This window comes from Sinocyclocheilus anshuiensis, unplaced genomic scaffold, assembly GCF_001515605.1.
Source record: "Sinocyclocheilus anshuiensis isolate Anshui unplaced genomic scaffold, SAMN03320099.WGS_v1.1 scaffold877, whole genome shotgun sequence".
NCBI lineage: Eukaryota > Metazoa > Chordata > Actinopteri > Cypriniformes > Cyprinidae > Sinocyclocheilus > Sinocyclocheilus anshuiensis.
The window spans coordinates 1,365,364-1,382,666 of NW_015557181.1; the positions used below are offsets into that span (position 1 = coordinate 1,365,364).

General features: G+C 37.1%; 1 protein-coding gene and 1 non-coding gene across 2 annotated transcripts in view; both read right to left on the reverse strand.

Moving 5' to 3' along the window:
- LOC107678620 (glutathione S-transferase P-like) overlaps positions 1 to 5,288 on the reverse strand; it is a 10,200-nt gene extending 4,912 nt beyond the window's left edge. The window contains exons 1-2 of the mRNA XM_016473964.1: positions 5,100 to 5,288; positions 4,553 to 4,588 (exon numbers count right to left, since the gene is read on the reverse strand). Coding sequence (XP_016329450.1) covers positions 4,553 to 4,588; position 5,100 — 37 coding nt within the window. The 5' untranslated portion in view covers positions 5,101 to 5,288. The remainder of the gene's footprint in view (positions 1 to 4,552; positions 4,589 to 5,099) is intronic.
- A 7,196-nt stretch (positions 5,289 to 12,484) lies between these two features.
- trnal-cag (transfer RNA leucine (anticodon CAG)) lies at positions 12,485 to 12,567 on the reverse strand. Its single transcript has one exon. It is a non-coding gene; the product is annotated as a tRNA-Leu (tRNA).
- Positions 12,568 to 17,303: the final 4,736 nt, after the last annotated feature.

The following is a 17,303-nucleotide window of genomic DNA, read 5'->3' on the forward strand; positions in this document are numbered from 1 at the left end:
AGGGGAAAACTCCTTTTTCTCCGAATACTGAAGCCTTTTTCAATCACGCAGTGAAATTGCACGGTCATTGGTTCGTGCAGCGTATTAAAAACGAACCAATGGCTCGGCAGCGGAGCTTGCCAAATTGGGCGGGGCATCTGGCTATATAAGCGTGCACTTCGCCATAGGATCCTCAGATTTCTTCTCCTTCAGCGACGACTACAGATCTTCGCACTACGAGACTAAGAAGCCTTCGCCGTGAACAAGCCTTGCAGCAGATCAAGACCCCTCTCTGCTCGGCTGACTTCGCCGCTCTTCAGCTGCCTTCGGCGTCGGCAGAAGCGTGGTCTCCCGGTCCCCTGCCGCTATTCGGCGACTATAAGAGCAAATTTCTTGCATTGTTTCAAATGCCGCACCGCTACTGTCGCTTGTGCAGGGCTCCCCTGCACGCCGCTGACGGTCACGGTCAGTGCGTTTCATGCTTGGGCGCTGCCCACGCTGAAGCTGCACTTAACGGGAATTTCCTCATTGCGAGGATATGAGTCTCTCCTCTCTGCGCTCGCGGATAGCTTTCTTTTCAGAAAGCGACTCCGCCCCTCGCGCCCTCACTCTTCCTTCCTCCCAGGAACCTGTGAGGAAAAAGCAGCGGGGCAGAGGATCTCAGAGCTCAGTGACGAGTGAGCTCATGCCGGCTGAGCCCCCGCATGCCTCACTCTCTCCACATAGAGAGGCTTCCCCCGTCCTCTTCTCACACCCGGACCAGCATCCCTCTGCGGTTGCGAGCGATCTGGTTTCGTTCGGTGGGAGTGAGTGTGACGCCATGGCATGGACGCCGAACTCTTCCGTGTTCTGTCTAAGGCTGTTCAAGAGCTGGGTTTGGATTGGTCTCCGCCGGAGGAGCCCACCCGTAGCCGCCTGGACGAATGGTTCTTGCCGGGGCGCTATCAAGCCCCTCGACAACGAGCTTCTCCATTCTTCCCGGAAGTCCATGAAGAGATCACCAGATCTTGGCGCGCCCCCTACTCAGCCCACCTTCATGCCCGACGGCGCCGAAGAAAAGGGGTATGACAAACTGCCTCCCCTGGATTAGTCAGTGGCTGCGGAACTCTGCCCGCACACAGCCATCGGCTGGAAGGCAAAGGCCGCCCACCTGCCCAAGCCGTGCAGGACTACTTCAGCGCTCGATGGAAGGGCCTACTCGTCTGCTGGACAAGCGGCCTCGGCGTTTCACAACTTACAGCACAACTTACCGCTGTTATAGCGAGAAAAATAAAACACAAACATTTTCAAAAAGAGAGCAAATTTCCTCTTACGCATTGCACGAGCGTTGGGTCCCCGCATGGCGGCCTGTCGCTCGAACCATCCCAACCCCTTGCCACGCGGGCCATCCCCGGGGTGTCAAGGTGGGTTCTGGGGATAATAGAACGAGGTTATTCACTGCAATTCGCTCGAAGACCCCCGCGATTCTGCAGCGTGGTCTCCACCTCAGGTTCAGAGCGAGGATGCACACACCCTACGCGCCGAGGTGATGAATTTACTGGCGAAAGAGCGAGTCAGACTTCTAAAGCAGTTATTTCCTCGTCCCCAAAAAGGATGGCGGCCTAAGGCCCATCTTAGATCTCAGACACCTGAACTGCGCCCTCATGAGACGGCCATTCAGGATGATTACATTGAAACAGATCCTCTTGCAAGTGTGCCCAGGGAACTGGTTCTTTTCACTGGATCTGAAAGATGCCTACTTTCACATTCAGATAGCCCCCCACCACAGGCGGTTCTTGAGATGCGCCTTCGAGGGAGTGGCATATCAGTACACAGTCCTTCCTTTCAGACTGTCCCTAGCTCCCCACACTTTTACGAAGTGCATGGATGCGGTTCTTTCCCCGCTGAGACAGATGGGAATCTGACAGCGGAGCTCCGCTGCAGAGCCATTGGTTCGTTTTTAATACACTGCACAAACCAATGGCCGTGCAGTTTCACTGCGTGATTGAAAAAGGCTTCAGTATTAGGAGAAAAAGGAGTTTTCCCCTTAGCGTCTTAAGCAAGACGCAGTACTCATTCCCGTATCTCAGGGAACCGAGGTTACATTAGTAACAGAGTACGTTTATTAATAAAATATAGCCTATTATGCACAGGAAAGCAGACAAGCCCAGAATAGTTAGCCTATAACAAGCCAAAACCTAATTTAAAGCGAAACTGAAAGTATGGGCTCACGTACCGCTCTCATTTAGCACAAATCCAAATGTTTCATTTACAATGTATTTGAAGCTAGACCATTATTTATAAAATTAACTGGGCTTTGTACGTTCCAATATCAACAGGAAAAAAAATCAGAATGAAATGTGGGCCGGGGCTCACGCTGTACGGTATGGAAGCATATAGGTAGCGAAATTCAATTTAAAATGCAATATGCAAAATGGCAATTGTCTTGAGCTTTGAGCGTCTTACACTAAGGGTGACCCACGTGACGCCAGCGTCTTGAAATTAGCTGGTGTTTAAACATTTAAGGAGCCAAGCTGCTGTGTAAAGATATCAAATCAATTTGTTATACATTTTCATTTTCATTTCGCAACTTATAAAGCGTTCAAATTTGCATGCAATTTTTATATTAAGACTACTGTTGGAAATGGCAAATATAAATTATATAATTTAATTTTCATTTTCCTTTTGCACCAAACTTTGCACGTATGGGTAATGGAAAATGTAAATTTAAATACAGAAATACAATGCCATTTTGAATATTGCATTGCCATTTTGCATATTGCATTTTAAATTGAATTTCGCTACCTATATGCTTCCATAGTACGGCACAGACTACAGATTATTTAAATCGACTGTGTAACATTTTATCTGTATCGGTAATTCTATGTTTTATTTTAATAATGAACAGGCCGGGCTGTTTGCAATGAATATGTGCGCATGAGACGCGATTAAATCGCTGAAATATAAAATACCCGTCAATTACAGTAGGGCATAATTCGAAAAAGGCAATATTAAGTGTACATTTTACATTTTAAATGTAGCCTACATTTTAAACACAATATTTTCAATATTGTATATTTTACAGCGAAATAATAGTTCCAGCGAAATCTGCAAGAGAACTGGTGTGCGTCTCCAAGCAACAGCGTGTTTCGTTAGTGAATGAATCTGCAGCTTTGAATGATTCGGAGACTCAGTACTGATTAATAACCCTTTCATAACTACAACTAAATGAATGAATGAATGCTTCTGCTCATTAGACAGTGACTTGCCACCACCTACTGGCAATCTTAGTTTTGAATCTACAAGTATCACTTCATTTTGCCATCACTTATTGTTTTATTTATTATATTAATAATACACTTAGATAAGAATAAGAATATGACATAAGACATACAATTAATAAGGCTAGAAAAACGTTGCCTCTATAACAGTAAAAATGCACCTGTAAATCAATTTAAAGGGGCAAATGGAGTGACTGCGGTCTAACTCAGAAGAATGTTAGGCTAAATGTCCTAGGCCTAGGGGGTACGCCACTGTAAAAGGTTTGAGAACCACTGGCTTAATGGATTACTGCGTTGATTGCCTGTAGTATATTTTTAATAAAATATAAAATTTGGGCTTTTTATATCACTGTCTTCTTATATTAAACCACGTTAAGCGCGGTTTTCTACGGGGAAGAAAACGCTTATCATGCAATTCAGCTCATAATGGGCTCATCTGCTTGCATGTACACAGAATATATTTTTAATAATTTCTATAGCATATTTGGTCTTTTTTTATCACCTTCTTCATTAAGCCGCGTTTTCTTTATGGGAGGAAAATGCTGGGCTTACCTGCTTTCATGTATAATTAATTTATTAATGAACTGTCTTAGTCCATTAATTAAGCGATTTCTTTCTATGAGGGATACGCTTAAAGTGCAATTTACCGGGTTACGCTCATATTCTGAGCTATTGCTTGTCTGTATGCGTTATTAATAAGGTGTGTACTGAATTTAGTCATCCAGTGTTTTACATTAAGTGTTTTAGAATGTCCCAAAACTGTGCCTTGATAAGCATGCACTATTTCGTCCAAGTTCAAAATAAAACTCTATGAACCGCTCCATTATGGAGCTGTATGCACCACTACAATCTAAAGTAAACAGGAAGTGTTTGCCCGAACTCAACTGGTTTTGTGAGAGAACGCAAAAAAATCTGAAAAATATTTTTTCCTCCCACCCCAAATGTTTTCACTCACTCTGATTTTTTTCCACCACCATGTCCCTTTAGGGGCTCCGTACATTCCTATCTTAATAAGAACGTTAGCAAAACGTTCTTAGAATGCATGTTTGTTAGCCAGAAAGCTTTATTATAAATAATGCAAATATGTCAAATCTTGTTAAAGTTACATGCAAATTCAACCTATTACTTAAATATAATAATTTTTAATAGTTGCATATGGCTCATATTGCATGCAACTTGCACTTATTTTGTTTGCAGCTCCATTGCATAATACTGCATCGACCGAACCACTTCACGAAAACTTTTCCAGACTTTTTTGAGCGGTTAGACACGCTTCACGTGACAAGATTACAGAATCAGCCTTTCATACAAACCTTTGATCGGGAAGTACGTGAGTGTGTAGGGAGCCACTGCAAAGAACAGAGTAAAACAGGAAAACAGTTAAGAGAGGAACTGCAGAACACTTAAAAGAGGAAGTAATCAGGGGCAATGTATTGCAGCGATTGTAAAAACAGATTTGCACACTAGCTACATTACTAGATTGCGTACTAGTAAACTTCATCCACACCCTCTAGTCTAGACCGCCCATGTCTTTTTCTGAATGCATGAGCATTTGCAGTACATATGCTTTCATTCATGCACATACAGTGATGTACTCCAAAATAGTCATGGAAGGTCATGCAAAACATTAGAAATAAGAATAACGCATATTGCAGTTTTAAAAATGATGTCGTTCGGTTTGGATATGCATGCATTGAATTGACTCTATAGCAGCACATTATGTAACACAAGCTTAAGTTCTATGAATATCTTGAATGCAACGACGCCGTAAATAATTTGTTACAGCAGCGCAATGCAATTGTTTGCAAGCAATACATCCGACATAACGTAGATCTAATGCACATTGCATAAGGTACTTACTCGTGTAGAATAGAGTGGGTAGTGAAGGCTGAGTGTTTCAGACAATGTGTGAGCTTCTCCTGAAGTGCAGTGCACAGAAGATCTCTCGACGCTCCTTTTATAAGTCTGTAAGTTTTTTGATTAGTCATGCACGCGCCCTCTCAGCACGCAAAGCGCGTAGCTCCAACTATTGCTGCATTCAGAAATTCATGATGACAACACTCAAAAACGCATGATTGATTGCCAGTGGGTCATTTGTGTTGTTACAGTGCCACGCAACCTTTAAAAGGATTTTGATGCTGTTTAAATAATAGCAGACATTTAGATATGGGATGATATTAGACTCAAAATGATTAATAGATGCACGCACAATTATCCATGTACTGCATACATTTTATACATGTATCTTACTTGAGCAGGAGCGCTTCACAATGATGAACCGAAACTCAGCAAATACTTGCCTCCACACAGACATGATAAATATGTCTAATAGAATGCTTTAAATACTTTGAAACGAAATAATTCAAATAGAAAACAAAAACTCTTTCATTATGTAGGTGAAGATGTATTTCTCTCTAAAGGCGCTCAGTCAGGGTCGTCAGCTTCATCTTGTGACACCGACTCAGAAAATACTAGTTCATTAATAAATAATTCAAATATCACCTTATTTATTTATTGTTTGTTTGATTGTTTGTTTTAGTTTTTTGGGCTTCTGCGCCAAGATTGTGTTTGCATGCAGTACAAATAGCCTAAGGCGGCATTCCATGTTGAAAAATAAGATTAACGTCATAATATTTTAAGAATAAAGTCAAAATTACGATAATAAAATCAGGTTATAGGCCTATTGCGTGAAGTTAATGTGAGAATTCCACCTATACTCCGCCAAAAAGTAAATAAATAAAAAATAAATAAATAATAAAATAAAATAAAAAGTCTGTGGCATCCAACCTGTCATTCGTCACATTTAACATAAAAAACAGCAATAAAAGGTAGGCTTATTGACGTTTTTTGAAACTCTAATTGATCGATTTCATGAAACATTCGTTTGAATTAAATTGTTCTGATTTTTTCAACATGCGTTCAAATATGTATTCATGTTTATTTCGTGCTGCAAATATTAAAGAGGAAAATATAATTGATTCACATGCTGCTTGAACTGAGACAAATATAGTTATCACAAATTTAGAAGCATAAAAAAACCACATTTATTGTTTGTAGTATTTTATTATAAAGTTGACAGAAGGCTGCCACTGGTCTGAACTTATATAACCTTTATAAATATAATGCCTAAAAGTAAAGTTCCTAAAAGTAAAGTCATTGAGGGAGTAACAGTTAGCTTACAAAATGTTATCAACTGAAAATTAATTGAAAAAGAAAAAAAAAAGAAAGAAAGAAAAAAAGGGAGAGGGAGAGAGAGAGAAAATGAAAGCCAACTCAGTTCAGGTCAGATAAGCTTCTTTTTGTAACCAACCAGATGTAAACGAACTACACTGCATGAAAAGAGCTGTATACAGACCAGTAAACTCCTGTACACACTGCAGATTTTTGGTCAAATCCGGGAGTATTACTGACTAGACACGGAAATACCATGGGTCCGTATACTGCCAAATATGTACCAATTCGGTACTAGGGTTTGGCGCTACAGTCTACAGAGTTCAATCCGATGAGTCAAAATATATATTTGCAAGGGGGGGGAGTCAAATATGTGCTTGCAATATCCTATATGTTAGTCGTACATTTACTTAAAAGTGAAACGTCTTCATGTATTCATGTCATTCCAAATGTAATTTCTTTGCTCAAAGGTCATGGACCAAAGTGTCTATTACACGTTTTGGCGTGATACATGATGCAATGCATGCACATTCTTGAAAATAATTTGTGCCTAATTAAGGAAGTGCTGAGAGTGAAAGGGAATCATTCATTCATAACTCTGATAGGACAAGACTACTTGAGTGAAGTCATTAAAACTACTCTTAGTAGCCATTTTAACATATTTGATTAACTAGTTTAAAGAAAGGGACCAGCATGCAACCAAAACTGTTAAGCTGTGTACATGCATACAGTCTGACAACACATCTGGCCTCATGCACAAATGTCTGCACACCTGCTTTTGCCAATCAGTTGTTGTGCATTTGCAGTTGTTTAGGAACTGGTTCATCCTGTTCAGCTCTCATTGAGGAGGTGAATACTCTGTAAAAGTGCAAAATCACCATTATACACCTGTTTTACAGCCTATAGTGTAAACTATATAGGAAACACACAATCTAAACCTGTACGGTGTTGAAATGCTGTCACATGTCGAATGAAAATGTCTGGATAAAGGCCTTCAAGATGATCAATGTAACTCTTTAAAACAGGAAATAGTCCAGTTTGTGTGCAGATGAAATTTCTGGATAAGAATAGACATCAGTGGTAACATTAAATGTCACTTTTTCAAAATGCATGAGTGAAAGTGTGTGCATAAGTTTTGGTTTGGGTTGCACGCACTTATAATCTTAAACTCAACCTTGAACCTTTTAAAATCATTAGTGAGCTGACCAGAACTCATCGGCTGGATGTTTTAATTGGGGGCAAGGTCTTCATGCAGTTCCTGGAGATATTATCTTTTCCTGACTCTGAAGCAAGGTAAAGTATAATGTTATGTCGCTGGCCAGTGAAAGCAGTGGCTATGCAACAGCATTTCACTGTTGAGAATTAACTCATTTAGTATTTGGACAGAGAAGTGCAATAAAAAGTTTAATATTTACCATAACATTGTGTGTGATATTTTTAGTTAGTGTCCTATGGATTTTTTTCTGTGGAAACTTATTTTTTTAAAAAGCAATTCAACATTTTGTCACAATTCTGACTTTTTTCCTTGCAATTTTGAGTTTATATCTTGCAACTCTTACAACATTTTTTTGTAAGTTCTAAGAAAAAGTCAGAATTGTAAAATATAAACTCGCAAATCTGAAAAGAAAAGTCAGAATTGTGAGATAAAAAGTCGCAATTTCTCTTACAAAAAAAAAGTGAGATGTAATCTCAGAATTCAGACAAAAAAAAGGCAATTCTAAAAATTGTCCAAACTGTGGAAAAAAGTTCAATTACCTTTTTTATTTTATTTTATTTTATTTTGCAGAAATACATTTCCATAGGGTATAATATAATTCTAGAAAATATTTTTTGCAGTCTAAAATACTGGAGGACAACTAACTGCAACCAACTTTTTAGCAACAGAAAAAAAAAATTATAAAAGGAAAGCAAAGACAGTTCAGGTCAAGTGAGGTGGTTTATTGTCATACTCACCTACTTTGCGGGCCAAGTTGAATTGCATTGGTCTGGAACAGAGTCAAGTCTCCCTCTTACAGTTTAGCTGGCCGAAAAGCTGTTTAACGATATACACAGACACAGAAGCAGGAAGGAACAGCAAAAGAAAGAGGAGAACGGGTGACAAATGAGAACATATTTAGTATTAGTGTACTATTTTAGGGATTAAGAATCCATTAAAAATGCATATCTGACCACTAATGATAATTCCGGGTGATGATGATCAGTGCTGGGCCTGAGATGCATGGGGGTGGGAAAAATGAAATGATAAACATTTCCTAGAGCTTTCAAGAACAAATTGCACCATTTCCTGAAAATGAACCTTTTATATATTTCCTCATGTGCATTACAGATAAACTAATAAGATCTGTGTGTCAGTTAAAGCATTAAAGGGTTAGTTCACCCAAAACTGAAATGAAAATTAGGCTGCGTTTTACTCACCCCCGAGGCATCCTAGGTGTATATGACTTTCTTCTTTCAGACGAATCCAGTCGGAGTTATATTAAAAATTGTCTTTGATCGTTCAAGCTGTTTAATGCCATTCAGCGGGTGTTGCACTGCTTCAGTCCAAAAGAATTTAAATAAAAATCACCCATCCATAAAAAAAAGTGTCTCACACGGCTCCGGGGGGGTGAACAAAGGTCTTCTGTAGCGAATCGATGCGTTTTTGTAAGAAAAATATCCATATTCAAAACGTAATAATCACTTTAATGTAGCTTGCGCTCACTGTTGTAAACAGAAGCAGCTCCGGGCGGATGACGTATGAGTTCAGCACTGCGCATGCGCCGGTGAGACTCGTGAAAACCAACGTTTGTTAACAGGAGCAAAGGAAGCAAAGTTTCCTTACTTTAGCAAAGGAGGAACTCTGAAAGTGCGCTGGGAAATGCTCTAGTGAATGCTAACCAGCCATTTAAATGTAAATCAGCAAGCTCATTGGCTGTGTATTCGACATGAACCAATCAGCTTGTGCCAAGTACTTTAACGCTGTGAATATTAGGAAGATCAGGCCCTTTCTTTCAGAACATGCAACACAACTCCTTGTTCAAGCTCTTGTTCTGTCCAGGCTGGCCTCATTTTGTACTTCTAATTAGTGACGGTTGTTTTGTTTTGATCTCTCCCCTGTGCTTCCGCATTCGTCACTTCTGAGCGGTGCATGCGCAGCACTGACCTCATACGTCATCCACCCGGAACTACTTCCAGTGTACAACAGTGAGTGCAAGCTACATTAAAGTGATTATTACGTTTTGAATATGGATATTTTGAGTAAAACGCAGCCTAATTTTAATTTTTTGTGAACTAACCCTTTAATACTTGGCTTTTCCTATGTTTTCTCAATCTCTGAGGAGTGTGTTACTCCTCTCACCCGGCCGGGTAACAGCTGAAGAGAATACTAGCTAACACAACATAAACAAACAAGGAGTACTGTTACTGTAATTGTAAACTGAAGGAGCCAAATCAATTTTAGAAGTAATATTCTGCAAGCCTGGCATGTCAAATATGTTTTTGCTTGTAATGTGCTTTTTGATTGCATTTTATGGCCTGAATTTGATGGTCTTTAAATGAATTATCAGCTAAGAGGTTTTTTTTATCTAGGTTATCAGGCAATTACATAGTTCTCGTTTGTAATCTGTCCAGTTACTGTCATTTCTTATTGTCAGAAAGCAAGACAAATGTTCATATTTCACTTTACAATATTAATTGTGAAATAAATTGCTGAAAATGTGAATTACAAGGACAAGCACATCAGTATCATCATGTGTTGCATTAAAGTTTTTATTGAAGGAAGCGTTATTATGGATTATGTTCGTATTTTGGCAAAAAGCAACGGTTTAAAGTTAAAATGTCTGATTTGTTTCTTACAAACATGCAGCTTTTCACTTCACAAGATGTTAATTGATGGACTGGAGTGGTGTGGATTACTTGTGGATTATCATGATGTTTTTATCAGCTGTTTGGACTCTCATTCTGACGGCACCCATTCACTGCAGAGGATCCATTGTGAGCAAGTCATGTAATGCTATTTCTCCAAATCTGTTCATGAAGAAACAAACTCATCTACATCTTGGATGGCCTGAGCTTTTCCTTTAACAACAAAATACTCGAGAAGGAGTGTAAAAAGTGTATTTATGGCGAAATTCTGATTTGTTTTCTAGGCCTCAGTTAGGGAGAACTTGCGAGTGCTATGCAAATGCTGCCCTATTTGCTGCCCTTAATCATTTTCAAACCTATTGCTCTGTTCACTGTGACTTGCATGTTTCGACAGCGAAAGGACGGACCAATGCAAACAATTCTATCTCTATGTAAATCTTAAAGCATGTTTGTCATATTTGGCCCACGGGCCCTTCCTGCCCTCCGTCAGTCGTTGTGACTGTATTTGCAGTGATTAATCAAGAAACTGGTTCTTCCTACTAACTGAAGTGCTGTGTCACCATAACAAACAAATTCAATTCTATAGCAAACATACTGCTGTAAGTGTACTTGAACTCAGCAGCTGATTTGTCCTGAAATGATATCATTTATCAATGCATATACACTGAAAAGTGCTCTACTGCCCTGCAGATGTAACTTACCTTTATTTCCAGGCTCTGATTTAAAACATTGACAGTATAAAGTTAGTAAGATTCAACAACATGACAAGTCATGACATGACAATAGAGACAACAGGATAGACTTTTAGCCTATAAAAAAATCTGCATAAGCTGCATAAGTTTCCCCTTTTTAGGGCACAACTAGACCACAGATATTCTCTCTAAACCTATATGAAAATGATTATATTAACCCTTATATTTACTTTATATATTATATTATATTACATTTCTTCAATCTACACTTGATCTTCTAACATTAGTACTCTCTGTTCTATTTCTATGCCATCTTGTTTTCTTTTATTTATCATATATAAAACCTTGACCTTCACTAGAACTCTCTATTTCTATTCTATCTACTTGTTTTATTTGTATTTATTAAATACTTTGGGCTTGGTTCCTAGATTGACATCAAGAAACTGACAAACATGAACCATGACTATTATTATCTTAATACTAAGTTCTAACTATATCTCTATAGTCAGGCTTGGTTATATAGTTAGCTAGTAAGCTGTATAGTTCTAACTATATACAATATATCTAGCTATTCTAGAAAAAGATGCACAGGGTGCAATGAACATCTTAACATTTCTAGATGTATTCACATCTTGTCTTGTTCAGTAAAGACTGTCATGTCATGATGGTGATACAGATATATAGAAGCACACGCCCATGCAATCAGGCCAAGAAAATATATGTTCATACATGCAAGGTCTCTCCCTTTCTTTCTTGCCTATTGTCACTGTTAGTCACCACCTGCAGAAAGCAAACACAGAGTTCAGATAACAAAACACCATTCAATACCCAGACTATCATGTTACAGCTCCCAGTTAACACTCTGCTTTCTGGATCCTCATGAAATGTTTAGGTGCAAAGGTTAGAGACAATAAATAGTCACACAAAAGTATGGACACTTTTGTGTGAAAACACTGAATTTTTAGACACTATGCTTTACATAAGAAAGACTGGGGCTAGTTGTCACAATGTTACTTCAGTATGGAAGCCTGTTTCTGCCACAATCGTTTTGATCTCACAATTCTGATTTTTGTCTTGGAATTCTGAGGAAAAATTCAGAATTGTTAGAATTGTATTTTTTTATCTGACGGCAGAAACAAGCTTCCATAAATTTGTCATTCCAACAGAAAAAAAGTTTATTTAAAAAGGTCCAACAATTTGTTCCTAAATGTTTCACGAGCATCACAGAAAGGTAAACAATGTTAAACAAGGGCTGTGACATTAGTCTTGGTATTGAATGGTGGTTTGTAATCTGAATTCATTGTTTGAAACATGCTTCTTTGTGATAGGACAAAAGAAAAATAAGGGTAAGGGTGAACTTGTTTATATTTGAATGGTTGGGCGTGTCCTGAAAGATACACATGCTATTCATTGAGACAAAAAAGAAACACAGCTTACAATAATAAATGTGTAGCTGTCACGTAGCCTTCCATCAGCCACTTTAGGATTTGGTGGTGTTGTGTGATACCAGTAGGATTCTTTTCGATGAAAAACTGTGTCTGTCAGAAGTGGGATTCTAACCCACGCCTCCAGAGGAGACTTCGACCTGAACGTAGCGCCTTAGACCGCCCGGCCATCCTGACACGCGAGCTCATATCTTGTCATATCGTGTAGTTCTTTCACAGACTAAACATTTTTACGGTCGTCAATCTTTATAAGTATTATAAGTATTAAAGTTTTTTTTTAGACTTGGAAGTTGCAACATAAGCGAATAGTAACGCTTAGAACCAGAAACGGAAAACGCGCATGCACATGCAATGCATAATAAAAGTCCCCGGGGTTTATTTTAACACGCTTGAAAAATAAAAAATGGTTGCGTGTTTTAGATAAGAATTTTCAGCAAAATGACATGACCTGTTAAATGAGCTATTCAAATAAAATGAACTGACTAGACATAAATACATATTTCATGATTTTGACATTGATATGAAGTCCGATTGAACTTCCGCATTTTTGTATTCCCGCCAACTGACAGATAAATGCATTATGGATGTTGATGTTTTTGGCAAAATTGAACAACAGCCCTTCCGTCTGTTTGTAGTCATGTAGCGCCGATGTCAAAGATGTTTTGCATTTTAAGACAGACAAATTTCATTAAAGCTCATTTTCCTGAGGTGAATTTCCTCTAAGGTGGTTTTCTTGTTAGCTAACCAGATTCCTGAAATGGAAACAGGGGACATTTCCTAGTTCAGTGGTTTTGTTTCTTAATTATTGTGGGTTCCGTTCAGTTATAATTTAGGATTTTTGTTGTTTTAATACACTTCACCAAAATCACACAGTGGAAAATATAAACCACTGCAATTAGCAAACAGATCAAGACTTAAAAACATAAAAAAAATAAAATTAAACCAGTAAAAAAAAAAGAGGACAAAACTTTTTCACATTCAAGATTTATTTTAATAGGCCTATTATATTTTAATATTTGTAATATTTTGTAGTTTCAACTAGGTCTATTTTTCTTTACACAAACTGTGAGTAAACTGTATATAGTAACAATTTTGATTATTTATCTGTTCATACAAATGGTATTTTATATGTGCTTTTGAAGGCTGTTGGTCACTGAAAGGTAGGCCTACCTCCACAACCCAGCGGCCCACATTTAAAAGTTGAAGTTTGCAAGCATCAGGTAACTCTAAACCTCCACCACTCCCTCCAGAGTGTAAATTAATTAACTATTTCATAACATATAATTGTTGTGTGCTGAGGTCCATGGTCCACCCTCCTCCCGGGTCAAATGCCTTTTGAATGTGATTTATCAACCATGAGAAAGGTGACACTTAATATTATTATCATTACATTAAACTCAGTGTTTTCAGGACAGGAAGTGCATTGGTTGGTCTTTTAATGCATTCTGTTGAAATAAAAGAAACCAATTGCTTAATTTTAAAAGCTTCATATTTGTTGTGCCAAAGTGATATTTCAAAACTGTAGAATGTTGTGTTGAAATGAATGCCATTTCTTCAAAATAGCACAGCTCTTTCGTCACTGCATAATAGACTTGTATTGCTAGCAGCTCCTTTGCATAATATTTCATGTCACAACTGAACCATGGGACTTCATGAATAACTTCTCCAGATTGTTCTGCTGCAACTCCTGAGGGTCGACAGACCACGACCATGTGATGAGTTTAAAGAAACAGACTTTCATATAAACCTCTCGCAGCAAGAACATGACTCTGCATGTTGCCAAAAAGGGGAAAACATTTGATATCAAAAGCAGTATCAGTAAAGGAGGTCATCTTCCACCTCAGGGTTGATTTTAGTTGTGGATGTGGATTTAGACTATTGGCTGTGCTAATTAGAAGGCGGCCACAGCGACCGTAACTAAATGTAAATGTAAATGTGGATGTGTAGTGTGTAGACATCAAAGCATTCTTAAGAACACTGATTAATCTGTATTTCAATTATTTAAAGGATTGTGTAAAGCTGTAGTAGCGGCACATACTCACTATTTCTATTTGTCTTGTCTAATTTGTATCGGCACTGATGAAGGACCTTGAAGAACCTCTCAGTGAAAAGGCCTCATCGAAAGTGTGTTTGATTCAACACAGACAGTTTCTCAGATCTGACTCCATTCTGATATTAAAACACTTGCAGAATGGGTTGCGATGGCACTATATGTTGAAGACATTTTCTTTAGGTTTCACCTGCAGACCTGTGTGATGTGCTCACAATAAACGAATTACAACACATTTGTTTTCATGAATAGATTTTTATATAGAAAACATTAAAAATGTCAAATTTAGAGTCTCATTGCTATTGTATTACAGTAATATTTATAGTTACATTTCTCAGGTTTCCCTCTAAAATCATGTAATTGATAATATTTATATGAAAATGCATAGCTTAAACATCTAAGGAAATGAAACGAAAATGCAAGCAAAAACAAATCTGAATTGACACTTTCACAAATGTTGTTTTTGTTTGTTTGCCGAGTAGCCCTGCTCTGATCCTAAATATATACTGCCTACTGCTGTAGATATACTTTGTCTATCATGAAATATACCATCTACTGATTTTAATTTGGCTATAGCCTACATGTATAATTCATCAAGAGAGGCTTGAATTTTTTAAGAATACGGAGTTGCACTTTGTGAAATGAAATGGCGCCCTCTATGGACCAACAATTCATAATGACACTAAAAAACCCCTCATGAACGGCATTGATTCTCAAAATCCAGGTTTTTACACAAAAACATTTTAAATATCATGATCTGCACAAGCTCATTTCTGCTCTGACATCACAAAACCAACAAACAAAACACATCTAAAACCAACAAAAACACTTCTTAAAGGAATAAAGCACTCACAGATGAAAATTCCTGTATGTTTTGGTTTTACATTATAAACCACCATTTACTTTCTCTGTAAAAATTTCTTCCCTTTGTATTTCACACAAATAAATAATTAATACGGGTCTGATAAATGATGATGACAGAATTTTCATTTTTCGACAAACTATTGCTTGAAATAAGATTCAGGCAACAAGTCTTGAATATTAATTAATCAGAAAGTAAACAGCTAATTAACTTCTGTGCACACAGTTGAAGTGACTGTAACAAAACAACAACTAAAGTGACTGCAACAATAAATAATATTATTAAATATAATTTGTCAGATGTTGACAACTGTGACATACAGATAAACATTTACCCTGCATAGATTTGTAGTAGAAGCTCTCAGAAGGTCTCTCCATCCTAAAGGTTTTATTGACAATTGACCACTAATATTTGATCTATTAACTTTGTAGTTTTACAATTACTCTAATACAGGTTCCCAATGAATGCCGGGAATGGATAAAGACAGGATGCAACTAACATTCCTGCCTAAAGTTCATTGAGAATTACTGTACATTTTGTTAATTGAAATATTCAGAATTACCTCTATTTTACATAAAATGCATAATAATTTATACACTCAGATGTGGAACAAACAACAACTAAACATAAATAAATAATAATAAAAAAATACACATAAAAATGTAACAATTAAATATAGCAATTTATATAAGACAGATTCACAAATATCATCTAGAATCTTTGATTATACAGTCACTCCAAACATATTTCAGTGCTCTACAGGTACTGACGGTAATGAACACTCATGTACTGAATATTGCACTTCCAGTTATTAGTAAATTATGTGGAGGTAAAATAGCCTACACTCTCAAAAATATTTAGACCTAAATTGAAGATGTATGCATATGAATTGCTTATACAATTTCCATCCATTTGGATTACACAGTTTTAACATTAACTACTAAACATACTGTGATGCATGTGTCAGTCATCCATAAATGAAACAGGTTACCAAGTTTTGTAATAGTAATAAAATTAACACATTTTAAGTACAGTACACAATTATTAGGTTTATATATTTGTCATCAATAATAATTTGTTTCAATCTATATTTTACGTATTTGAATATTGCTTGTTCATACTTTTTTGTACTGAATAAATGTAATTTTTTTTTTTACAATGAACAGATTTATGCTGAGCAATCTGAATAAATGCTACTGAAATATGACTTAAAATAAAATAAACATTAACTGAATAAAAAACAAATAATAAAAATACTTACTTCAGCTAGTTGCCAAGGCAAATTTTCTTATTTTAATTTGGATTAATTTAATGTACTAATTAATTTGATGCACTAAAATAATGAAAACTGAAATAATATATTCAGAAATATAATGACTAAAATTCAAATACTAAAAATAAAAAACACAACAAAATTAGAACTTTAAGCCTAACTAAAATGAAAATGAAAATGAAAAATAAATAAAAATAGATTCAAAATATGAATAAAACTACAATAGTATCTAAAATACATTAAAATTTTAGAGATACACAATCTTTCTGAAAACCATTTATGTATGTCTGACAAATATGCATTACATTAAGTTTATTAGTAAAAAAAAAAAAAAACTGTGTAATCCTAATGGCTGGAAATTGTATGTGAAATTCAAATACAGAAATCTTTGAGTGCATGGAGCTGTCAATCAAAAAAAAAAACTGTCCAGTAGAGTCACAGCACATTTTACCTTCTAGTTAAAGGGTTAGTTCACCCAAAAATGAAAATTCTGTCATTCTCCGCGTCACCCTGTAGAGCCATTTTGGAGAGTATCAGCTGGATGTAAACAGCGTATGCTGTTCTGTGTCAGCTGCGTCACACGGATACGTGGTTTCCGTTCAGATCAAATCACAACAACGTAGAAAACCGATCCGATACATTTTACAGTTGTATTGCTGTCTATGCAGTGTCAGACAGCTCTCAGATTCCATCAAAAATATCTTAATTTGTGTTCTGAAGATGAACGA